Below are 24,663 nucleotides of genomic sequence, written 5' to 3' on the forward strand. Positions count from 1 at the left end.
CCCCAGCCAGTACTGACACTGGGGATTGCCCTGGCCTTGCTGAGCATGATATGGTTTCTATGGCTCCAGCCTGTGCAGGTCCCTCTGACACCCCTTCAAGTGCATCACCTTCTCCACTCAGCTCAGCTGCAGGTGAATCCAGGCTGTGGGTGCACTCAATCCTGCTGTCTCAAACCACTGATATTAAGTAGTGCAGGTGTCAGTACGGACCCTGCAGGGGGACACCACGTGTTCAATTTGGCCGTTGAGTCACTAACTCTCAGGATGCACCCATGCACCCGATTCCTTATCCACATAATAACATCCAGAGCTTCGCTGGAAGTCCTTAGCTCCAGAAGGCCAGTTCCAGAAAGTATTTAGCTCCTACACATAGCAATGTAACATACCATTAGCAGACAGTGGTGCTGTATGCACCCAGCCAGGAGTCAGGGACCTGAAAGCCTTGTGTGGCCCAAACCAAAGCTTCTCTCCAAAAGGAACTTTGGGGGTCTCTTCAAATGCTGCCCGGCACTGTGGCAGAGCTCCCAAAATGTCTGCTCCTGATTCGCTGGGCCTTTCAGGTGCTCACAAATGCATTTAAAGCACCCCTGTGTGCTCTTCACATGTCCCTAGATGTCCAGGATGCTGGGAGCCATCACTTCCTCTTGCTCACAGGTGTCTTGCTAAGGGATCCCTGGCACAAGTGTCTCCTTGAGCCAATACCTCCTTCCCGTGTCCTTTCCCAGTCCCATCCCCAGCTCCATCACCTCTCTCTGGTGAAGTAGAGGCCTTCAACATCCTGCAGCCATAGGTTCTCTCTTCCTCACGCATCCACGCCTGTCACACCAGCATTGGCTGAGGAAGTGACAGTGAATAGGGATGGAAACATCTCTCTTCCTCTGTTGCTTAGGAATATTCTTAGGGAAGATGGAGAAGTCTGTCCCCAAACCCAGGAGCTGGTAAATCCTGGCTCAAGTGTCTGCTGATGACGGGAGCTCACTAGACATCCCTCCAGCATTGTGGAATGATCCCAATTCAAAGGGTCCTCTGGAGGTCTCTCGTTCATCTGTCCTCTCTGAGTAAAGGCCAACCTGAAAGTTAGAGATTGCCCAGGGCCATTTGCAGTCAAGTTTGAATCTCTTCAAGGACAGAGATTGGAGAACGCAGCCGAGCTCCCTTCCTGGTGCTTAACCACCCTTGTGAATATTTTCATTCTCCTTGTGTCAAGTCAGGATTTTCCCTGTTGGAGCTGGTGGCTGTTATCCCTTAGCCTTCTCCCTGCTCTTGCTTCCTTGTTTTTCCTGTGATGCTGCTGGGAAACACACATTGACGACATCTCTGCTTTTGTAGGGCTCTGGGAACGGTGCTGGTGGGAAACTGATTGCTCCTTTGCTTTTTGAAGGAGGCAGAATCTCCTTGGAGAGCTTTCTCCCTGGATCTCCCATTTCATCTCTGTATCATGTCCTAGGAGAGGGTTTTGAGCCTATTCCCTGGAGTTTCTGAACACAAGTCACTCCTCACCACACTGAGGCACTCTATAAGTACAGGTACAGCATTAGCTGGTCTGGGGGGTGTTTGTACATTCCCACTGTCCCACCTGCATGCATCAGAGTCGAGAGAGGAGAACTACAGCTCCCACACCTCCTGTAGCATGGCTGCGTATTTTAGCAGCTGTTTTCATCTTGCAACAGGCAATGGTGTTACCTGTATGTCTCGGACTGACCTTTAGTTACACTCCAGGGCAAGCAGCACTTTTCCTGCCCTTGCAGTGCCATCCTTTGGGCACCCGGCCTGCTCCAGCTGCAGCAGACTTCCCGGTACAGGTATTTTTTCCAGGTGGATGTGGTGTTTCTAACAGAAGATGTGTAGAAAAGTAAGTGGGGGCAAGGTCAGGCTGCCACCCAGGGCTGCCTCCTTGGGAGCGAGGAGCTGCTGCTGTCCCCACTGCGGGTGCTCGTTCCTGGGGGTGCTGCAGGTGATGGGTGCACCCAGCTTTGGGGTGCAGCTCCTGCCTGTCCCAGGCTGCTGCCACCGCAGGAAGCACTTGGGATATTATTGATGGGCTTGCACGCACTGTGTGGTGCTTACTGGGTGACACTGGGAGCTGGGCTTTGCCTGTGGTAGCCCCTATACTTATCCATCATGTTCACACTGGGACATCAGTGCCGGGCAGTGATTTTATTTGCAATTTGAGCATCAAGAGGCCCCTGCGCGAACCCCAGGTCAGGTCCGGCGGTGCCCAAGGGTATGTATTAGCCTTATGTGGGTTTGGGGGTTTTCTGGCTGTGAAAACCGGGGGCTTTCTGCGTGCCCCCCCGGTTGAGTGCTCCCATTCCCAGGTCCCTTGCAGTGCTGTTTTCATCCGCCAGGTGTGCGCAGTTGAGCCGCCTTGGCTCTCTTCCCGGGAATGAGCTCAGAGGCTTCTGATTGGGACAAGGGATCAGCTGCTTTGCTGACGTGGCGCTGACGCATCCCTGCATCCTTCCCTGCATCCCCCATCTCTCCCCCCGCGACCTCCTTTTGCAGACAAAGAGGGGAAGTGCTGGCTGCGTGCGCATCCCAGCATCCCATCATCCCATCCTGCGCATCCCATCATCCCATCCTGCGCGCTGCCAGCCCCCGTTCTGCTCCCCCCCCCCCCCCCCCGAACCTGGGAAAAAGAGCTCAGCTCCCATTGCCTTTGTCCTGTCCCACAGCTTCCTTTGGGAGATTTGTCCTTCCTTTCAATGCCTGTGACAAGGCCATAATGGACGGGGGTCTCCATCTGCTGCTGAGGGGAGCAGGGGTCCGCAGGGAGAAGTCACCTGCCCTGGCACACAAGGCAGCACTTGCCCCCCAGCCTTTTGGGTGCTTGGTTGTCAGGCAGTTTGAGAGCAGGAGAAGGGATTAGCAGTGGTTTGCGCCATTAAAAGTGACAGGGATCTCTGCGGCATTGTGTGAGTCCCTTTCTGCACCCCTCTGCTGAGGGTGTATTGTCTCCAGTGCACCCCCTTCCTGCCCTGTGCTCTCAGCCCATTGCTGTTGTGCTGATGCAGTGCTCCTCTATTCCTGTCCCCCCAAAACCCCTTCCCTGCAGGCACTATACATTCGGGTGGGTGCCCAGTAATGCCAGCATACCCTGGTCCTGCTGGGGACCACTGTCCCACCGAGCCCGTGTCTATTGCTCCTGCCCCATGGCACCATCTCACCAAGCTGGGGCCCACCCTGATGTCTCACTGTGCTTTCCCAGCACTCACAGCCTGAGTCACCTCGGGGATGCTGAGCATACACCCGTCTTTAGCAGCCCCAGAGCTATGTTTTGCAACTCTTTTCAGTCCCTCATTGCTCACGGGATGAGGTGTTCTGGCACCTCGTCTGTTGGTGCCTCTTCTTATGCAGCAGCACTGCACAAATACCTGATGCTTGGTGTACTCCTGCTGCCAGTTCTGACCTGCCCAGCTCCCTGCCATGCCAGTGCCAGCCTTGCTTGGCTCCTGCCATCCAGGGGGACATGCCCATAGTTTTTCAGCTGCAGAACTGACAGTGATAAAGCTAGCACCCCTTTCACCCCCCCCCCCCCCCCAAGTGTCCTATCAACTGTGCCTGCACCCCAGCATGCTGCTAAAGCAGGAGCATCACCCTGATCCCACTGAAAGGATGGCTCTCCCCCACGAAAGGCCCTTAAAGGTATTGCTGTAGCGAGGTGGGGGTTGCTGTGTGCAGCTTTGTGGTGTGTAAGTGCTGGTACCCCCAAACCAGTGCTTGCCAGGCAGAATGTTTGCAGCTGTGGTGCCAAAATGTGTGCTGGGCACCTTGCTCCTGGCTGAATTCAGTCCTTTGGTGTTAGGACTTTACTGCAGTCATCCATATAAGCACTTTCTCTCTGTCTTTCCATATTTAAAACCCTTTCTTTTCTTCCTCCTTTTCCTCAGTGTTTAAGTTACAAAAAGGACTCGGGGTCCTGGATCTATTTGTGGTGGTGTCTCATAGCTGAGTGATGTCTTTTGGACATTTTTGAACTGATCTTGTGAAAACTTCTTGCAAAATTTCTTTGGGACTTTAAGCCTCGGATCCAAATGGAATTTTGACCTACACTGACATGCTCCTGGCTTGAAAGTTTGGATGCTCAGTGAGTGCCTTGCGAGGTACCTGTGTGCTCATTTTGCATGTACCCTTTTGTCCCTAAACCTTTCCTAGGAACAGCATCTGGTGACCCCATTTCAGGACGGTGCTGGTTCTCCCCTCATGTTCGTTTTCAGCCCTTTCTCCCATCCCTGGGCCTGTACATGCTCCTACAAGAGGTGACACCAGGCTTTGGGCACTCTGCCTCATGTATAAATACAAATGAAACTGGGTGGTTTCTCTCAACCCTGGAAAAGTATGTAATTGTGCAGAGCTGTGGGCATTAATTGTGGGGAGTTTTGTGTGAAACATGCTGCTTTTAATACAAAATACTACCTTTTTCCTACGGATTGTGAATGTAACACAGCAGGGAAAAGCAGAATAAAAAGGGATGGTGGGGAGAGGTAACCAGGAGAGCTCTGGAGGCGACAAGGCTGCTGAAGGCTTTTAAGGCAATATTTTGGCTATAAAGAGCAATTTAAATGCCTCAGTAAGGGCTGGTTGGGGTCTCTCTTTCTGCTTGGAGCCTGTGGGGCTGGGGAGTTCTTTCCCCCCCCCAAGCCCAGGAGCGGCTCATCCAGCAGCAGAGGGTGCTCATGCTCCGCCGTGCAAATCCCGCTTCTCCCTCAGCCATCTTAGGGAAAAGCGGATTCCTTCCCTGCAGTCTCCATTTTATGTTTCTGACGCAGAAAATATAAAGGTTGGCAAAGGGAGAGGATGGGGGGGGGGACCGGGATGTGCCGAGGGGAAGCTTGGCAGCGCTTTCCCTGCGCCAGGGTGGGATGCGGGGCTTGGAGCAGGGGAGGCAGGCGAGACCTGTGTCGGGGGGGATGCAGAGTGAGGGGGGTCTCGGAGGGAGATGCCAGAATTGGGGCTGGGGGTCTGCGGAGTGAGCTGGTGTTTGGGATGGAATGCTGCTTGGAGTCCCCGGGGCTGGATGGTGCCCTCCATCCCTCCATCCATCCCTCCGCAGGATGCTCCATATTCCTGTTTTTGAACTCACATCTCCATAGGAGGCTGAGCAGACCCCACAAACCGCCTGGAAGCGGGATGGAGCTACGGTTTCACTGCAGAGCTTCTATTGTCCGGGCTCCCCACATGAGAGGGACTTTCCTGTTTCCATTGTTCCGGACACTGGGATCTATTCTTGCTCTATTTTTCCTTCCTGCCTGTGCACACTGGGAGGAGTGGGATGTTGCCCCAGGTTCGTGACCAACAACTCTTGGCAGCAGCACCTTTCCCAGCTGTATGGAGAGCCCCAGGAGAGCTGCCAGCATGTGATATTGAGTAACTATTGTCAGCATCTCTATTTGTAGTAACCGGTTTTATGTTGTTTGTCACTGCATCCTTCGTGTTATACGGCGGAGCACTTGGGGGCGAGCAGGCATTTCCCAATTCAGGATATGAAGCAAGATGGCAACTCACTGGAGGCTTCTCCAACAGTGAATTTCACTGAACAAGCCAAACAAGGGTGCTGCCGGCTCGGAGATGCTCTGTGGTCCCCTCCCAGTCACCGGTTCTTCACAGGCTCTTGCTCTGCACTGAGCACAACGCATCCCTCCCTTCCATGAGAGGTGGTTGGCAGGAGACACGGTTCTGTGAGCCTCTGTATTGGGTTTGTTTGCAGTTTTATTCAGGCTAAAGAATGCAGTTAAAGGGTTTTCGTTGGGGCATCTATCGTTTCCAGTACCTGAGGACCAAATTGCTAAGTCCTCACCCTCAAAGGTATGTGCACAGACATAGTAGGTGCCATAAAGCATCCAACTAACTTCAAACCAACTGGAGCTGCCAGCTCCAAAACCTGCCTCAGGTGCGGATTAAATACTTCACAGTTTGGTCCGAGTCCATCAGCAAATTTAGACCAAAATCCCCGGGAAAGCTGACTTGTTTCGATGAGTCTGCACAAGCAGTGACAGGGAAGGGAGGTGGGGGATATCCCTGCTTAGTCACTCCTCGTTAGAGAAATCTGTTCCTTTCATTCTTGTGCTTATCAAGACTCGGTTTATTCTCAATTTCTTACACCCCCTTCTGTTTCTCCTATAAATGATTTTTATTTTTTTTTTTACAGCATTTTGCTTTGCTTTCACCCAACTGTTCCATGCTTTGGGGTATTTCCTCCTTCCCACAACCATGCTCAAAGATGCTTCTCGGAGGTAACAAACGTCATGAGGCTGCTGCGGTTTCTCGGGAGCCTTAAATGAGTATCTTTTCCTTTAAATACCCTGAGTTAAAGCTCCCTTTGTTTGTGATCTTGTGCCTATACAAAAATAGGTCAGTGATTCTGTGCCGGCAGCGGCTCCGGGCGCCGGCGGGGCTGCAGGAGGAGGCACGGAGCCGCGGCACAGCCATAGGTCAGCTCAAGGGAGGGATGCTCGTCCTCTCCTGCCTTGTTACTGGGCAGTGTTCCGCTTCAGGGACTGCTGAGCGGAGGGGGGGTGATGTTGGGGGTGCTACAGGCTCCTGCAGCCCCCATGCCCACGGTACTGGAGGGGGAGCAGAGCTCACCAAGCAGAGCTGCTCAGGGTTGGGTTTCTGTGCTGCTTCTCCCCCTGCCTATGGTTGGGATACTGCAGGAAGGGTGTCTTGGCTTTACTACCCCTCTGGGATGGGTAAAGACCCCCCTGCTTGTTCCAGCCCATAGTGAAGCAATGGGTTTTCAGGCATCCGAGCACTGGAATGCCTGTCATGGTCAGTGGAGTGGAGCTGGCAGAGGCAGAGTCACAGGACAGGGTGCAAACCCTTTTCATACCCCTCTGTGCAAGTCCCAGGAGTGTCAGTGGGGACTGTCCACGCTCCTTGAGAGCGGGGTGTCTGTGACAGCCTCACTCCTATGCAGTGTAGAGGAAATGGCTGTTAAAGAAGGGCAGGAAAGCCTTGGTGCTGTGCTGATGCTGGGCACCTTTCAGTCACTTTTTTAGTACCAAACCTGCAAACACATCTCCTGAAACCCTTCCCTCGTGCCTCTCCACAAATCCTTTGGTGTTCAGTGCCTTACACTGAGCTTTGATGTGCAAGTGGATATCGTGGACATTGTCAGGCCTGAAGTCTCTGCACTGATTTAAGGCAATAGATGTCTTCAGTGAGGTTATCTTGCTCTTTGTGGCAGAGTAACCTGTGCCCGTATCTGTGCACGCAGGGAAAGCAATGCTCTGATCATTCCCTACCCCTTTGTAAAGGCATTTGTTGCATGTAGCAGCCAGAGCTTTGGTACTTGTTAGGAGGGCAGTTCTGGTCAGCCTCTGCATGAAGAAAAGCCGGGTGCTTCCCCAAAGCATGACTCCAACAGATTACGTGGGTTTGCTGTACTCAGAAAAGACAGACCAGGAAGGCAAGAAAAGACTCTCCAAAGATAAAAGGGGGAAGGAGCCGCACTTGTTGGGTTTGCACAATCCTCTGCCAGTGGGACCAAGTCAGAAACCACTTCTCTCTGGTGCTTAGGGGGTTCTAAAGCTTGACCCGTGCTTTTTCTATGACCTGGCAGATGTTTCCTGGGGCTTCTCTGCTTGCCTTATGAAGAGATCAAGACTGGTCCTGGAGCTGGTGGAGGCTGGGCTGAGCACTAACCTGGTGCAGGTGAGTTTCTGTGTCTGCCCTTTGTGTAAGGAAGGGAGAGGTCAGGGACCTGTTTGCACTCGGCATCTCTTGAACTTCGCCCTGGTGCAGGTCCAGGCAGCTCTGTGCTCTGTGTTCTCTTGTAGAACTCGCTCAAGCTTCCACAGCTGATGAAACTCGGAAAAGTGCAGCTCTGGCCGAGTGTGAGCAGTCTGGCCTTCTGGTGAGTGAGTTTTCCTCCAGTGTGATCCAACAGGGATCACATCAGCTTGTTCCCCTGACAGAAAAACTGCGTTTTTCACTGTTTTGTTCCTTGTGTGTTGCCCAACTCCACCTCTTGCCTTGTGTTCCCTGCAGGGTTTCCCTGTCTAGTATTGCACAAAAGATGATGAATCAGGCTTAACACTGAGATGTACCCTCAGAATTTGGTGTAAAACATCAGCTACAGCAGCAGAAGTTCAACTCTGGGGGTGGGAAGGAGGAATAAGTGGGAGAAAAGAGAGAAAAGGAAAAGCTCTCTCAGTGGCCACATGGGGAGAGAAACAACAGGAGTCTCCCTGAATACGCGCTTCCTCCAGTGCAGCAAGAAAAGAGTCCCCCAAAAACTTTTCCTACTGCAGCTCTTTGGACATTTCAAGCCTTGCTCAGTGCCCCGTTGTGAATCCTTAGGCTGAAAGTGTTGATTGGAACCGGCTTTGATTAGGTGTAGGTATTGCAATGCTAATTGTCCATTAAGCTTAGCGCTGCCCATCCTTGAGTGATGTTTAGTGGTGCTTTAATGCCCCTTGTCTCCTGCTGAGGGCCCTGGTTCGAGGTTAGCGCTCCCAGCACAAAAGGCTGGAAAAGGCAGATCCTCTTCCCCCCCCTCCCATCAGTGGTAATTAACTATTCCCGTCTAATTGCTTCCCACTGCCACACACAGCACAACAAAGGGCTATGGGGCTGATTCAGGGGAGATAAGGTTAAGGCACCGTGTGGGTCCAGTGTTAGACTTAGGTCTGGTTGTCTAAGCTCTTATCCGCTCTCAAGGAAAACAACACTGGAAAGGCGCCTCTGTAGCATACACACCCTGCTTACGGTAGGGACTTTGTCTCCTTTTCTTCATCCTGCTGTCTGATAACGTTTCTTAGCATCCTTGTAACCACAGTGATGAGCATAAATTCTGTGCTTAGTTTGGCCAAAAAAAGGGCTAGCAATGTCTTTAACCTGCTTGGATGGCAGTAATTGTCCTTGGGCTGCTGGATCAGTTCAGCTTTATTACCCGAGTTTCCAAATAGGCTCACTCTTCCTGTAGAGGAGGCAGCTTTATCAACTCGCTTTGTGGGGAGAGTCTCAAGTAAATTTTGGACTAGATCTATATGTTCTTGTATGTGTTCCAGAAAATGTGTGCTCCCTGTCATTGTTCCCTATGTACAAGCTTCCATAACGCATGTGGTTGCTGTGCTTCACACCCCCACCCTGCTTTTTATAAAGGCAGGAATAAAAAAGGAAGAGAAGAGCTCCCTATTTATCTTCCCAAAGAATCTTGAGATGGTCTCGGTTGTCCTGTTTTTAAGACAGAGCTCTGGGTTGTGCGCACAGGAGGAATCTGATGTCTGACAGGCAAAAGCATCTGGTAGAACTCCAAAAGAATAGGTCATTTTCTCCTGCCACGTTTAATTCAACCCCTACAAACTTGGCCTTGTGATGCCAATAGGAAACACCCATTGCAAACTGATTTTGTTCCTTCAGTGTTAGAAGCCTTCAAACTGCTGGAGCTATACAACCTCCTTTAGCAGCAGTGTTGTTTTCACTGTCCGTTTGACTTTGCTGGGGGATAATGGGCAAGAAGAGCTTGAGGTGGGGAATGGGAAGATCAGGACCCCATGTCTGATGGCTCCTGCACTGAGGAGGATGGGGTTTCTCAGTGTTAAGACCATGACCGGAAATGAGAGCACTGACACTTGTCAGAAACAGGGGAGTGGAAAATAAACATGATCTTGTTCCTAATGCCTTTATGTTTGTGATGTACAGGAAGGATAAAACACCTCAAAGATGCCTTTTCCTGTCATTTTTTCACTTGTATTGATGAGTACTGTTTTTACAATTAAAATGTGTGCAGGGCTTAGAGGGAGCCTCCCTGGGAGGTGATTCTGCCATAACTTAGCCCTTGCCAATGATCTTTCTGGAAGCATCTCCTCCTGCACCCAGCTGTGTGTAACCTGCCTAGAGTCTGCAGCCTGAATTCCATCTCCTTCCTTCTCAACTCCTGGATAACCCTATAAGCCCATTCCTGGCCATAACAACATGCATTGTCTGAGGCCTTCTAAAGAAGGTCAGTTTAAATGAGCTCTTAGGCAGAAGCTCTTCCCTGTGAGGGTGCTGAGGCGCTGGCACAGGGTGCCCAGAGAAGCTGTGGCTGCCCCATCCCTGGCAGTGTTCAAGGCCAGGTTGGACACAGGGGCTTGGAGCAAGCTGCTCTAGTGGAAGTTGTCCCTGCCCGTGGCAGGGGTTGGAGCTGGATGAGCTTTAAGGCCCCTTCCAACCCAAACCATTCTATGATCCTGGGGATGCAGTCTCATTGTCCCCCAGCCAGGGTGTGTTTGACACTGGGGGCACTGGAGTGGGTTGCACAGTTGTGTGCAGGCAGGACGGGGGTCCCATGCCAACTGGATGAGCTTTAAGGTCCCTTCCAACACAAACCAATCTGATTCTCCTTCCCAACAGTTTGCCTGATGAGATCTGACTGCAGAAGTGCTCTGGTGACAGAACCCACCTGTTCAGAAAATAGCTCTGGTTGCCATAACAAGTTGGGAAAGCACAATGAGCAGTTTTTCAATAACTGCCTATATTCAGTCATGTCCCAAAAGCAGAAGGTCCCTAGTGAGCTGCTTCAGAGACGTGCATGTGCTGCTGCAGATGCTGTGGCATGGACATGCACAATGACAGCCCCTTGAGACTCAGTCACTGCTCATCTTAAGCATTTTTGTGTTCATCTTTCTGCCTGCCTGCTGATCTCTGTGCTTGTTGCTGTGTTGGACTCTGGCTGAGGTCAGCAGGAAACAAGTGCTTGATGGGTCTGAAGCCTGCGGGACTCCAGGCATCACTTCAGTGCTTTCTGCAGTTCATCTTACAAGTGGGAGCTGGCAATGGCAAAGAACTATTGCTGCCTGCCAGCTCTGGTGCCTGCACACATCCTGCACCTACCTGCTGCCTCCAGCAATGACTTGCCATGGTTTTGGTTGATAGAATGGAGTGAGCATCATACAGTGTGGGCTCCACCTCTGCATCTCAAAGCCTGACCTAACGTGTGGGTCTCTGGGGGATGGTAGCTCTGGGGCAGCCTGGGGACTCTAGAGCAGAAACAGAGCAATCAGCTCCCTGCAAGTTGAGTTGCTTTAGTGTGGGTAGCTCAAGGAACTGGTTGGGATCCTCTGGGTTTATTTCCCAATCACCTCCATGGGGGTGGCTAAAAAGCACACCCAGAGGATTTCCAGCATTTGGGAATACCTGTTGGTGAGGCTTTCAATGCCTCCCATATGGTCCTGTCTTCCTGATCATTTCTTCTCATGACCAGCTCCATCACACAAAAACCTGGGAGCAGAGGTGATCCCAGTGAAGGTGAGATGCTTCCTGTGGCTCAGAAACAGGAATTTGGATCTTGGCTGCTCTGAGCAAGGACAGTTTTGGCTCATTGCTGCATCTGTGGCTGCAAAGCCTGAGGCTGCATCCCAAAGATGCCTCATTTGTGGTGTTACAGGGGAAGCCTTTTTCCTATCCAAGCTGTGGCTGTGCTGTCCTGTGCAGGGTGCCGAAGGAAAGAAACATTGATGAGACAGGCGGATGTGATGCCTGGAAGGAAGGATACTCATTTGTCCTGTGATAAAAGGCTGGTGGTGCTGAGTCAGTGTCCAGGGAGGAAGGAAAGTAGGAGGCAGGAGCAGGATGTGGACTGCAGATGTATCCTTCCCTTGGACAGATGACAGCTCCCTGCTGCTTCTCTGGTGCTCTGCTCTTCTCTTACCTGGTCTAGTATTTACATCCAGCTAATCAGTCTCAACATAGTTATATGTCACTGTATAACTGCCCCATCCCTTCTCCCAGCTGCTGAGCCAATGCCACTGTGCTGCACTAGAGCTGGGCAGGGTGCTTCACTGTGTCTCTGCACCTCAGTCGGGCTGTCTTTAAGCAGCCTTTAACAACAGGTCCAAAGAAATCACCTTTTAATCTCGATGGCTGAAGTGTGCAGACCTTTCCTGTTGTGTGTGTCCTATACCAAAATACTGCAAAAACAAAGGACGGAGAGCATTGGTGCTGGCTCTTTGTATTTTTGCTGCAGAGTTCTTTCATCTGATCTCAGCCTGGAGAAGAGAAGGCTCCTTAAGGTGAGACCTTAGAGCAGCGCCAGTGCCTAAAGGGGCTACAGGAAACCTGGAGAGGGGCTTGGGACAAGGGCCTGTAGGGACAGGCCAAGGGGAATGGCTTTAACCTGCCAGAGGGGAGACTGAGATGAGCTCTTAGGCAGAAGCTCTTCCCTGTGAGGGTGCTGAGGAGCTGGCACAGGGTGCCCAGAGAAGCTGTGGCTGCCCCATCCCTGGCAGTGTTCAAGGCCAGGTTGGACACAGGGGCTTGGAGCAAGCTGCTCTAGTGGAAGGTGTCCCTGCCCGTGGCAGGGGTTGGAACTGGGTGAGCTTCAAGGTCCCTCCAACACAAACCAGGCTGGGATTCCGTCACCTGCCTGTGAAATGCACATGAGGGTATTTGTGAGCGAGCTTTGCCCTTGCTCTGAACACACGCACACCACCCAGGAGCAGGAAAGTCTGTACTTCCTGGGTGATCAGCTGCTGGGGAGCACTGCGGTGTTGCCTGAACAGTTTTCAGTGTGTGCGGGTGATTTAATGGATCTAACTGGGGGGTGAGCCACACTTCTGGCAGTGAGGACAAGGGTATTTTCAGGAGGGACGTCTTGAGCCCTGAGGACAGTTGCAGGTTAGAAACTGCTCCTGCTTAAAGCAAGAATTTTAGGAATGTCCTCTTTTTTATGTGCTGCAACATGTAGAAAAGCTTCTACACGCCAAAAGGACAGATTGTGGATGTGCGGTGTGGTCTGAACTGCCCAGCTGACACAGATGAGAGCAATGAATCCGTGGGGAAAAATTTACAGCATCCTCTTGGTTTTAGAAACAAAAACGTTTCCAAGTGGATATGAGCAGTGGTAGAAGGGATTCGCGGCCCTCTGCAAAGTCTGGAGACTGAGTAGAAGGGTTCATCATGTGGGAAAAGGCATTTCTTTCGTGGTGTGGACCACGAAGGGTTCCTCAACAGCTGCGGGGGATCTTGCAGTGCTGCAGGGGTGCTGTTTGCTGTCAGCGAGGGATCTCTGTCATTCTGAGCCTCACTGAGAGCTTTGGACAAAGAGATTGCTGCTCTGTTCAGTTGTCTGCAAGTGAGTTACCTGACTGCATCCTGGAGAGACCTTGGGCAGCCTTCTAATACCTGTAGGGGCTACAGGAAAGCAGGAGAGGGGCTTTGGACAAGGGCCTGTAGGCACAGGACAAGGGGAATGGCTCTAACTTGCCAGAGAGGAGACTGAGATGAGCTCTTAGGCAGAATTTCTTCCCAGTGATGGTGGTGTCCTGTCCCTGCCTGCCCTTGTCAAAAGCCCCCATCCACCTTCTTTGCCAGCCCTACATATTCTGCCTATATAGAATGCAGTTTACATGACACACCAAAACTCTGTGCGGCCTTTCAGTACTTAGTCCTGTGCCCTGTCTCCTCCATTGTTTTCTCTGGAAGCAGGGTGAGTGTTAGCACCAGAGCTCTTCCCCCTGCTCCCAGCCCATTCTGCAGCAGTCTGGCATCAGCTCCTCTGTTCAACCACAAACGTTTCAGATTTCTTTGCAAATGTGTTTTAAAAGGAGGGATGGGGAGGCCATAAACAACTCGGGAGCTTTCCCAGGGCTGTAGCCTGAACCCGGGAGTACCTAAACCAGAAGGGCAACCCCTGTGGGAGAGTCCTGCAGTGATTGTGCAGCCTCAGGCTCCTCATTCCTCACCTTGCCTGTGCCCTCCTCCTACAGCAGGTTCTGTACTGCTTCCTGGGAGCAGGGTGGACCTCGTCCCTCCTGGCACTGCCCGATGAACAGCAAAACCATGTTCTGATGTTACTATGTTCTACTTTACTTCCTAGCTCCGTATGTGCTCAGGGATGTAGATCTAACCATATCACTTTGTAATAACAGCCATTTCCTTCCCTTTTTTGCAGCATTATCATGTTACATCAGGACAACGTGTGCCTACTACAGGCACAGACCTGAGAGGCCACATAAGTGACAAGTGACCCGTCTCAGTTGGCTATTCTGAATTCAACCCTCTGCTTGGCTCAGGAGGTTAATGCGACTCTGTGACTGTCCCCACAGCGTGGGCTTTCTCCCTTAGTCTGCTCCGTGCTACCAGATGCATTCTTTGCTTCCAACATATGGACTCAATTACTGTCCCTCTCTCTTGATTTCCTGCCTCTTTGTGTTTCCTGAAACGCATCCCCTCCTCCTGGCAGCTTGAACTCCCGCAGTGAGATGCTTTGCAAGCTCTCGCATTCCTCCTTCTCTCCCTCCTGCCGCTTTGCTGCCTCTGACAAGGTGGTCCTGATCCCGAGCACGCACAGATAAGGCTGCAGACCCTCACTGTCCCTAGAGCTCAGCCCGGGAAGCCCGAGGGCTTGGCTTGCCACGGCAGAACTAGCCAGCCCACTAAATGCATGTTCCGTGTCTAGCGTCTGTGCCCCTGCTCCTCTAGAGAGGTCCCCACCCTGCCTCAGCGTTGTTCCTAGATCACCCTGGTGTTTTCAGCCAACCTCTCTTTGCAGTACTTGGGTTTATTCATTCCCTCCTCAGCCCGTGGGCTTTCTGAGCCTCTGTGCTTTGAAAGGAGCACCAAACTGCTCTGGGCTCCTCCTGGGTGCTGTTCGGCTTCTTTCCTGTTCACCTACTCCGGCAGAAAAGCCCATGCCTGCTGCCTTTAAAAGCGTTTGAGGAGGAAGGAAGAGGGAGCTCCATCTTCTCCGTTACTGGTTCTCTCAACCCTTTCCTGCTTCTCTGGGAGAGCCCCAGGCGCTGCTGTGTTGTGGTGCTGGAGATCTAAAGAAATCTGAGATTCAAGGGACAGGAGGGTGGAAATGGTTAAATCACACAAACGAACAAGTTAATGCTTTCCATCCCCTTGCTGGCATGTTTCGGTTTGTGGAAGGGGGTCTGGCTAGCAGCTGTGCCAGCAATTGTAGCTCTAAAAGACTATTTTCTTTGTGTCAGCTTTCATCCATGGCCCCTTTGGATTCCCCTGGCTCTTGCAGATGCCAGAGTTTCCAGGGCTGCTGCTGCGAGTCCCTGTGACTGTTTTCTCTCTCATACCCGGCAATGGAGTTAGATGGGGGGGGGGGGGGGGCGATGAAAACTGATTGCTTCCTGCCCCATCCTTACCCAAGCAGAGGAAAGGTACTTTTCCCAGGATACAAGTGACTTGGCAGCACTTGCAAACAGAATGAAAAGCTGCATCTCTGAACCCAGGAGCACAGGGGAGCAACTTGGGGTACAGCTCAGGGGAAAGCAACAGACAAATATTTGTGGCTGAGCAGTCCTGCAGCCAGCTTCAGATGCAGGAGCCTTCTTGTATAAGAAGGCTTATTTACTGCTACGTGTATATATCTATATATGGCTTATATATTATGAGATATTGTATAATAAACTGTACTACAGTAAGCCTGGACACTGTCCATGTTCTCTCTCCTAAGGTCACTGAGCCCCAACAGCAGGCACAGGGAATGGGTTGTGTCTGTGTTATTTGAGCTTCCCCTCGAGGGATGGTGCCTGTCGCCCCCCAAACTCCCCCTACAAACAGTAGTAACCCAGGATCTCCCGAGTGCCAGAGCCTTGCTTGCCCATTACCCAGGGACCCGTCTGTGTGATACCAAACTTATCACTGCTTTTCTTACCCACAGCAGGAATGCGTCAGCTGAGCTCTGCCATCGGCACCACCACCTTAAATCACCTCCCTAACTTCCTACTCACCTTCTCCTGATGCATTTTCCTATTGCAGGCAGTGGTGGAAGCATGGAGAAGGAGAAACCCAAACTTCTCCAATCGGGTAAAGTGAAAAGGGTGTTTAAAAGTCCTTGAGTACACTGAAGATGGGGGGAGGTGGGAGGGGTGGTAAATGAAGCCCAGAGGTCAGGCTCTGTCACTGTCACTGCATCCTTCCTCAGCCTTCCAGTCCCATTGTTGGGCTTGGGCTGAGCTCAGTCTGAAGGCCCCATTGGGTCACTGCCCTGTCTCAACCTCGGGGAACCTTTGCAGCCCCCCAGACCCTCTACTTGGCTTTGGCACAAGTGGGTAGGTAAGTGTAAGAAACTAGAAAGCCCTACTAGATGCCAGTGGTTACAGCTGCCACTCAGGCAGCTGCCCTAAAGACATTGAGAACCCCACAGGTGAATTTGGACTGGTTTGCTGTGAGAGGAGCATCTCTGCCAGCCAAAGTCACAGTGAGGGCTCATGTGTCACTCCTGGGTCCCCCCAAGTTTCCAATGACTTGTGGGGTGTATTCCCCCTCGATCTTTACAGCCTCCCTTCACTAGCACAAAAGCCAGGTCTGATAGCACGTTTCATGCCCCAGCCCTCCCCACAGCGTGCTGGTGCTGCCCCTGCTCCCCTCTGCCGTGTTTCTGGGGTGCAGGATGCTGCTGGTGTGGGCAATGGGGGGGTGGCAGGCAGCACAGGCAGCCTCTCACAGATGTTTAATGGGATTTTACAGCTCTGGGTCTCATCGGGAGCTGTTGTCACGGAAACAGAGATCTGCAGAGCCCCGTGCGCTCGGCGTTAACCGCCTCGGTGCCGTGCTGATGGCCAGGGCAGGATGTGCTTCAGGGCTGGTGGTGATTTGGATCTGGAGCTCGCAGCCTCTTCCTGGCTTTGCAGAGGTAGCTGGTTCATTTCGGTCTGGTGGTTTAATGGCTTCTTAAACCTGCTCCTGGGATGCTGGAGCACAAGGCTGGGAGCATGTTCTGGCCCTGGGTTCTGGCCCTCTTGTTCCCAAGCTTGGGAGACTCCCACACTAACAAGAGACAACAGGCAAGGGTGGGTGCAGGGAAATGCCCTACCAGTGCCGGCTCCCAGCACATCTCACGGGCTGCAGTGTGGGGACCTCCTCTGGGCGTGTGGCCGGACAGGAGAGGGCACCAGAGATGCGCTGCCACAGGGGAGGTGGCAGAGCACGGGCCACCCCTGCACATGGCTCCCCGAGAGGTGACATCCCTGTTGCTAGGGCAGGCTGGCAGCTGAGCCCAGGCTAATCGCCTTAGCGGCCTGAGCACCATCACGAGAGTGAAAGGAGATGAGGGCACGGCGGCATTAGCAACCCTCATTGGAGAGGTACGAGACAACTGAGGCAAGCAGAGAGGGAGAAGACCCCAGGGAGACATCAGCGGAGCAGCTGGAGGGGCCTCCTCCATAGGCAGCAAATAACCCAACAGCTGGGATCTCTGAGGAAGTGAAAGGCTTTAGACACCATACCCAAGAATCCCAGCGGAGCCATCCCTGGTCCGTCCTCCCCAACAGGAAGGTGTTGCCAGGCAGTCTGGGTCCTAATCCATTCCCACCCATCCGGGGGGGGCAAACGTGTGTGGATGCTTTCCCAGGCCCCTACACGGCCATGGGGCATATGCCCCATCCCTGGCAGTGTCCAAGGCCAGGCTGGACACAGGGGCTTGGAGACAGCTGTTCTAGTGGAAGGTGTCCCTGCCCATGGCAGGGGGTTGGAGCTGAATGATATTTAAGGTCCCTTCCAACACAAACCAGTCTGGGATCCTATGGTTCTGTATAGAGAGTGAAGAGCCACTGGAGTTTACCCTGTATCAGAGACATGGAAGACAGGATATTGAACATATACTGTCCCTTTCCCTGACAAAAGAGACGAAAGATGCTATTTTCCATGGCAGAGAAGGGGGTGAGTGAACTGCACAGTAGACTCCACTGTGAAGGAGCGCAGATGCAGGGCTCTGTTCCCTCTTCCTGCCACATCAGTGTCACCGGGTTCTGTGTTTCCTTTGCCAGCGGCTAAGAGGGCTGGAGTGATGGATGCTTTACAGGCAGCTTTGTGGTCCAGCAGCCTGTCTCAGCAGAGCAAGGCAGCGTGGCAGGCTAGGTGCTGCTCCCTGGCTGTGCCACCTCTGTGCTGCTTCCCACAAGGAGTTCCAGGGCTGCTGAGGGAAGGAAAAAACATGGTGCCTACTTTTACTACTTGCTGTTTGTTCCTTCCTTGCAGCTGTCAAGGAAACCATGGCATGGTTCACATACCCAGCTGGTATTGCTGTAGTCGCTGACGTTACATCCTTTTAATCTACATCCAAAATAGCTTCACCCCTCCATTCCTGGTGGCTTACACAGCATCTTTCACTGCGCACTCCCGCCTGCCGTCTGTTCTCCTGCCCAGTGATGCGGACCAGGACACCAGTCTTAAAATCATACACTGGGTTAGAAGGGACCTTTAGAGGTCATGTGGTTCAACCTCCCTGCAATGAGCAGGGACATCTAGCTCAGGGTGCTCAGAGCTCTGTCCAACCTGACCTTGAATATTTCCAGGGTGGGGCATCTGTCACCTCTCTGGGCAACCTGTGCCAGTGTCTCACCATCCCATGTAAAAGATCTCTTCCCTATATCTAGTCTGAACTTACCCTTTCCATTTAAAACCATGACTCCTTGTCCTATTGCAACTAAGTTTTATGTTTCTGCTAGGGAGCAGAATTGTACCTTTTAGTTGCATGAGCGTGGTAAAGACAGGACCAGAGAGACATGGCAAGAGTCGAGGTGGTAGTGAGATATATGGAAATAACCCACCCATTGCCAGCAGCTACAGCAAAAGACAAAGCCTTGTTCTGTATTAGAGGCAGAAAAGAGAGATCAAGAGGGTTTGGAAAAGGAGGCAGCTTTTCCAAGGAAGCAGGTTCACAGATGACACAGTGAAGAGATGTTAAGGCAGCTGTGCTGCTGAAAGTGGCTGCTTTACAGGATGTTCTGGGTAGAGGGGATGTGATGTGCTCAGAGTGGAAAAGAAAGCAGGGAAAAACAGGACCCAAAGTGGGAGTGGACACAGAAGTGGCCACAAGCTGGTGACCAGACCAGAAGAGTGGGGTAGGAAGATCTCTCAGCTAAGCACTTGGAAAAACAAAACCAGGGTAGAGATGTAGAAAATATAAAGCCATAACTTTTCTGTCACAAATACAGGAGGATGAGGGTCAGGAGGAGGGAGAAATCTCCAACTCAGCTTCAGCAGCCTACAGCAGCAGTGGGATGCTTGCTCATCTTTTACGTGCAGTAAAGGTCAGGGATTTAAAGCAACAGGGCTGATCTGCCTCTTGGCCTCAGCAGGGTCCAAGTCTAACGGGTGGTTAGTGTAGCCTTGCTGCCCCCTCAGACCCCGACCACCTTGGTGTCTGTATGGCAGACTTGCCTTGGTGCTATGCACGGTAGCTGTGGTCCTCCACCAGTGATGTGAGTGGCAGCAGCACAAAACCTGTAGGTACACGTGACACAGCACCATGTATACTCCCATACACGGCCTCGGCTGTCAGTAACAGCGTGCCCTGTGTCCCATTGACACCTGACTTGGTTTTGCCCCTCTGGCCCTTTCCCAGAGGAGCACTGTGTGCTCTGAGGGCAGGAAGCTCTTGCTGCAATCAAAACCCTGGTGGGAGGGAGCCCTCGCTCCCTTTGCAGCTGCTTCAGACCCAGCTTCCTTTGGAGGGGGAGGATTTCCCTTTCCACACCTGCAAAAACAGGGGGCCCGGACTCACTGCTTACAGGAGGAAATGGCCAAGAGGGTTCCGGAGGTAGGAGCTGGGAGGGAGGTACCAGATACTTGAACCTGAACTCTGCCTGGCACCATGGGATTCCCTTCCCATGCCCTGAATCTTCCCCTTTTTTTCTCTTCTCAGGATGTGATTTCAGTTCAGTGCAGTACCTATGTGTTTGTTTCGTGGTTTAACCCCATGGGTAGCTAAAAGCCACTGAACAGCTGAACGTCTTCCTGCTCATTAGTGAATGAATTCATTGCTTTGCTGTTGCTTTACCTATTAAACCCCCTTTATCTCAACCCCTACCCTTCTCATTCTGACCCTATCCTGATGCAGGGTACGGAGCGAGTAGCTGTGTGGTGCTGAGCTGCCCACAGCAGCTCAGGGTTAACCCACACCAGGTCTGAAAGCATGTGTTTGCAGAGGATGCTGCTGGAGCTGGTGCTCCTTGGGGTCCTCCTCCCCATGACTCTCCTGTCTGGTGCTTTGCAGTCCCCAGGAGCTCTCCCAGTGGGATGTATTGTTCTCCATCACCAGTTGTCAGGACATTTCTCCATGCCCCGTCACGGCTGCCAAGGAAAACAGGAGCTCAGCGTGTGAGCCTTGTCAGCTCTGATCTGAATCCCATCCTGCCCACAGCAGGCTCTATTCTGCCTTGAGCAGCTCCATCCCTAGACTGGAAAGCCACCGGGCTTCTGCTTAGTAGCTTAAAGGACCCATTGTAGGGGAGCAAGGTCAGGGAAAGGGGATGCCGCAGCCAGCTCATCAAGGAAGGCGTGCAGGGCACGGGCACAATAGCTCCGTGTCCTCCTCTGGTCTGGCTCAGCACTTGTCCTCCCCTTGAGCTTCAGCCAGATGATTCAGAATTGGTTTGTGGTTGAAGTGATTCAAGCCGTGTCCTTTTCTGCTGCCCCAACGTCATGCGTGTGCCATCTGCTTCCCACCATGCAGCAAAGTGAAGGCAGAAAATCAATCACAAATCCATCGCTGCTGGCCCGAGCACACAGAGGGAAGAGAGGGAGGGTTTGGCTGGCTGGATTCAAGGGGACTCTTCCTCCTCAGAGGATGCTGCTGTGGTGCACAGAGCAGACACAGTACCAGGTGGTTGCCTGGTCTGTGGGAGAGATGGTGGTCATCCCAATCCAAGCCTGGGGAACGGCAGGTTGCAGCCTTTGCTGGTGGATGTGATCATACCAGGGCAAAAATCTGTGCTTTGAGTGTAGGAGGCAGCAATTTCCAAGTATTCCTGAAATGTTTTGCTTGTCCTCTGTAAAGCCACTGCAATCTCAAACCAGATCTGCTGGGGATGACCGAAAATAGCATCTTTGGGCATGGGTTTCCAGCCCAGCGATCCCTTGGCCAAGCCATAAATACTTTGCCCAAAGCACTATGTTCAGTAGCTCCAGTGTTTTCCTGTTGTCCTGCTGCTGCCAGCATGAGAAGCCACTTGATAAAGCCCACCTGGATTTCCAAAGGGGTCTCTTGCAGTCTCCTAAAACAGCTAAGCTCTCACAGGATGAGAGGGGCGGTTCCTATCTGACTGCTAACCTGTTATTTAACCGGGTAAAGGCAGGAAACAACTCATCAGGAAGACTGTGAATAGTAGGAATATTTCTGGCACTCAGTAGGAAAGAAACAAAAGCCTGGCTGTGAAGGGCTGCAAAGGGGCCTCACCTGGATGGTTGGAGGCTTGGAGCATCTCAAAGGGGTTGTCTTGCCCTGTGTGCCTTTCCTTTGTAACTCTACGGAGATGCTCTGAGCATCTGTTGCCAGTGGGAGCGAAACGTGGGGGCTGTGGGGTGTCTATGGCAATGTCAGCCAAGTGTTTTGAGGTAGTTAAACCCCAAAAGCCCCCTCTGAGACCTCGAAATCTCTGGGAAAGAGGAAGGAAAAGCAACCGCAGCAGCAGCAGCCTTTTGTTTTATATGCGCTGTGTTGCCTGCAGTTCTGGCTCCCCTGCCTGAAGGGGGACACCATAAGCTAGATCAGGAGCTGAGCGAGGCAGCGAGGGTAACTGGGGCTGCTTAATTCAGGCAAAACACGAAGGAGGCATATGAAATCATAACCTGGAGATGTCGGGGTCTCTCCCACGGGAGTGAAGCTGGCAGGGGTAGGTTTAAATGCCAAGCTGCAGTTTCACAGCCCTCCTCTTCACAGGATGTTGCAGATGCTTTCAGCCTGCCCGGTTAAATAAAGCAACCGAGTAAAGCATTTATGGAAGAAAACGGTGGGAGGATGTGAGAAAATTCACCGGTTGGGAAAGATGAGAGAGTGTCAGTGCGGGCGGGAGGGAGAATTGGGACCTGTGAGGAGCGGAGGTGGAGGGAGGGAGCCGTCTGCTGGGTTCCTGCCAGGTCTTGGGAAAGGGGTTATCCTGGGGACTGAGGAAGGATGAGGAGCAAGGAGCTGCTGCTGCAGGCTGGGGTTTGGGAGCCATGGGGGGAGCCTGTGAGAAGGGGCTGCTGGATCAGAGGAGAGTGTGCAGAGGGAGAAGGACAAGCAGTGCATTGAGTAGAGGCTCCTGCTTGCTTTCAGCTCTCTTTAGCTGTGCTGCAGTCCAGCTGGCAGATGGGGGGACATCTCACCCTCCTCCTTTCTGCTGTAGCCCTGAGGGAATCAGTGCACAAAGCCTGGCAGCTCTGAATGCTCCCTGTGTTGTCTGCCCAGACCAAATGCCTCATCCCCGAGGGGCTGACCCAGCAGCAGCACCCACACAGGGTCCACACAGCAGGGTCCAGCGCCTAAAAACACCCACCCTCCACAGGGGACTCCCTGGCAGCAGACCTGGAAGGGAGATGGTTGATGGCTGTGTTTGGAGGCGGTCAGTCCCTCCCCAGCCAGGCTCTGCGCCTGATCTGTGTGCGTCAGCCCTGCTGTGCACAGAGCTCTCCACCTACCCCCCCCTGCTCCCTCCACGTTCCTCTTGCTTTCCTAGTCTGGGGATGGGGGCAGACCCATAGGTGATGATGTCTCCTGCCCCATGTGGGGCTGGGGGTGGGAGCAGGAGCACGGCAGGGAGAGGTGAGGAGCAGTTTCAGCTGTGCTCCAGAGATGGGTGCTGGGTTTGTGATGGGTATCTAGCTGACCCTCCAAAAGGCTTTTAAATCCTGTATAGAAGCCTTATAGCTTGTCTCCTCTGCACATTTTAATGTGCCTGCCTTCGGTATTTCAGGAGCTATGGTTACAGCAAGAAAGGCTTTCAGTCCTGAAAGTTTTCTCATGCCTGCAGCATCTGGGCACTAATTCAGCTGCTGCTTTATATTCCTGAGCAGGTCTCCTTCTTTCTGCCATCCCATCTTCCCATGCACTGAAGGCAGGATGCTGTGTCCCCTATCACTGGGTGCCTCGTGCCAGTCAGTGCTTGGTGGCTGATCTCATTTGGGGCTGTTGGCTTGAGCATAGCGTCATGAGCTGGGTGCGCTCAGCTTTAAGCTGTAAAGGCTTCTTAAGGGTAGGTGCTGTCTGGGCCTGTTTACTGGGACACCAGCACTTGGCTGTGTTTGGAAGGCAATGCCAGGCTTAAATGGATAAGGCCAAAGTGTGGGGGATGGAAGGATTCAGGGGGCTGTAATCTTGGCAGGCAGCATCCTCTGTTACACCATCACTATTCCCTCTCATGGGCTGCACAGAAACCTCCTAAGGAGGTGGTGTCTGAGGTGTGGAGTCCCCTTAGGGTCATGGTGTTGCCCATCAGGGAGCCATGGCTGCTCTCTGGGGTTGGGGTGAAGGGGTCTGAAACCTTTAACATGGTGCATTGGGCACAGCTGGACCATGTTCCCTCTTGATTCCCCATTAGTTTTGAGGTCCCCCAGCCCAGCCTGAGGAAGATGAACCAGAGCTGGCCTGGAGGTTCTACCAGAGCTTCTCCCCCCTGTTTTTAACACCTTTTCAGAACAACTGAGACCAGCAAAGCCATTGAGGTGACAGGAGATAGTGGCATCCTGGAGGACACAGTGGAGACCATCAGCTGCTTGTGCTACACGGCACTGGGCAAAGGCAGAAAACTGGACCATCAAAAGCTTTCAGTAAGTAAAATTCACTTTCACAGTGCATGGCTGTGAAGGGTGATGCATTTTCTTTCTTGCTTTTGGAGCTGCCTGACGCAGTTTTTGTGTCATTGTAGCTCTCCTGTCCAATCTTTGGTCTGCCCCTATAGACAAGTGAAGGGTCGAAGGCTTCAAGCCAAGGGGAGGAGCCTCACCTGTAGTTCCCATGCTGGAGCAGACTGAGCAGAAAGGCAGAGACAGAGGGGCAAGCCACAGCCCTCCGTACACACAGCTTGGTGCTGGGGTGCCAGAGCAGGGACCCCAGTTCTTGTCTTGCAGGGTGGTGGCTGTTGGTGCAGTAGTTTACAGTGGGAACAGCTCTGCTCCAGCTTGCAGCTTCCAGGCATTTTTTTCTGTCCTAACGTATTTGTAACACTGAAGTAATGGAAAGATCCATAACAGCCCAGCATCACCTGGAACCAGTACACAGCTTGGCTGCTGTCACATCCCTGTGGGAGGAGGCAGGCTGATCCCAGCCCAGGGAGCTGGGGTACCAGGAGGGTGGAGAAGGAAATAGGGTGGCTGGGAATGCTCTCAGGGAGAAGGGAGAATGGTCACATATGGAGGGGTGAGCCAGCACAAGCAGTGCAGCCGGATCTGGGGCCTTTACCATGGCTGTGACCACAGTCAGGCTCTTTGCTGCTGGAGCCTGTGCCTGGCCAAGCACTGCTGGGAGCACTGATCCCTCCTGGGGTCACCCTGAGCCTTTGTTAGTTTTAATGCTCTTTTGTGTTCACGTAATACAATTCCATTCTTTGGTATTTGGGTGTTCCTGGGGCTCGTCCATCACATCATGGGCTGGAAGCTCAGCAGCCCCATGCGGCACGTGGCACAGCCTCTGGTCCCCTCGCGGTGGTGGCTGCATTCAGCGGAGCTTTGTGCTTCCAATGCACTTCATGTCTATTATCTCACTCCAGTCCCAGGTGCTCGGCTCATGCAAAGCCAGTGGTGCATGAACCAGAGAGAATAACAGTTCTCTGTGGATGAGTGTGGATGCAGAGGCCCTTGGGAAGAGGTAGGAGTGTGCCTTTTGTGCAAGAGGTTTGTGCTTGAAAGAGAAAAATGCTGATTGTAGAGGGGAGAAGAGTTGCTTGGGTTCAGTCTCGAGCAGCTGGTTGGGCAGGATGGTGCTGGATGAGGCTCAGGGATTCCCCACACTCAAGCCAG

The 24,663-nt window shown here is 52.6% G+C and overlaps 1 protein-coding gene across 1 annotated transcript; it reads left to right on the forward strand.

Annotated features, from left to right (window-relative positions):
• Window positions 1-4,962: 4,962 nt before the first annotated feature.
• Window positions 4,963-24,093, forward strand: LOC133270894 (uncharacterized). The gene is made up of 6 exons (XM_061456482.1): window positions 4,963-5,284; window positions 7,562-7,653; window positions 7,779-7,855; window positions 15,703-15,750; window positions 16,414-16,579; window positions 23,343-24,093. The coding sequence occupies exons 1-6, from the start codon at window positions 4,987-4,989 to the stop codon at window positions 23,349-23,351; spliced, it is 690 nt and encodes a 229-aa protein (XP_061312466.1). The 5' UTR covers window positions 4,963-4,986; the 3' UTR covers window positions 23,352-24,093.
• Window positions 24,094-24,663: the final 570 nt, after the last annotated feature.

Source organism: Pezoporus flaviventris, unplaced genomic scaffold (genome assembly GCF_033815535.1).
Source record: "Pezoporus flaviventris isolate CSIRO_AGI_PZ_B2104156 unplaced genomic scaffold, CSIRO_AGI_Pfla_v1 ptg000023l, whole genome shotgun sequence".
NCBI classification, from domain to species: domain Eukaryota; kingdom Metazoa; phylum Chordata; class Aves; order Psittaciformes; family Psittacidae; genus Pezoporus; species Pezoporus flaviventris.

Bases quoted from the DNA above. Each gene is read 5' to 3' on its own strand.
- LOC133270894 (XM_061456482.1), top strand. From the start codon at position 4,987: ATGGAATGCTGCTTGGAGTCCCCGGGGCTGGATGGTGCCCTCCATCCC. The intron at 5,285-7,561 runs GTTCGTGACCAA...ATGACCTGGCAG, and splicing joins GGAGTGGGATGTTGCCCCAG to ATGTTTCCTGGGGCTTCTCT. The intron at 7,654-7,778 runs GTGAGTTTCTGT...GTTCTCTTGTAG, and splicing joins TGAGCACTAACCTGGTGCAG to AACTCGCTCAAGCTTCCACA.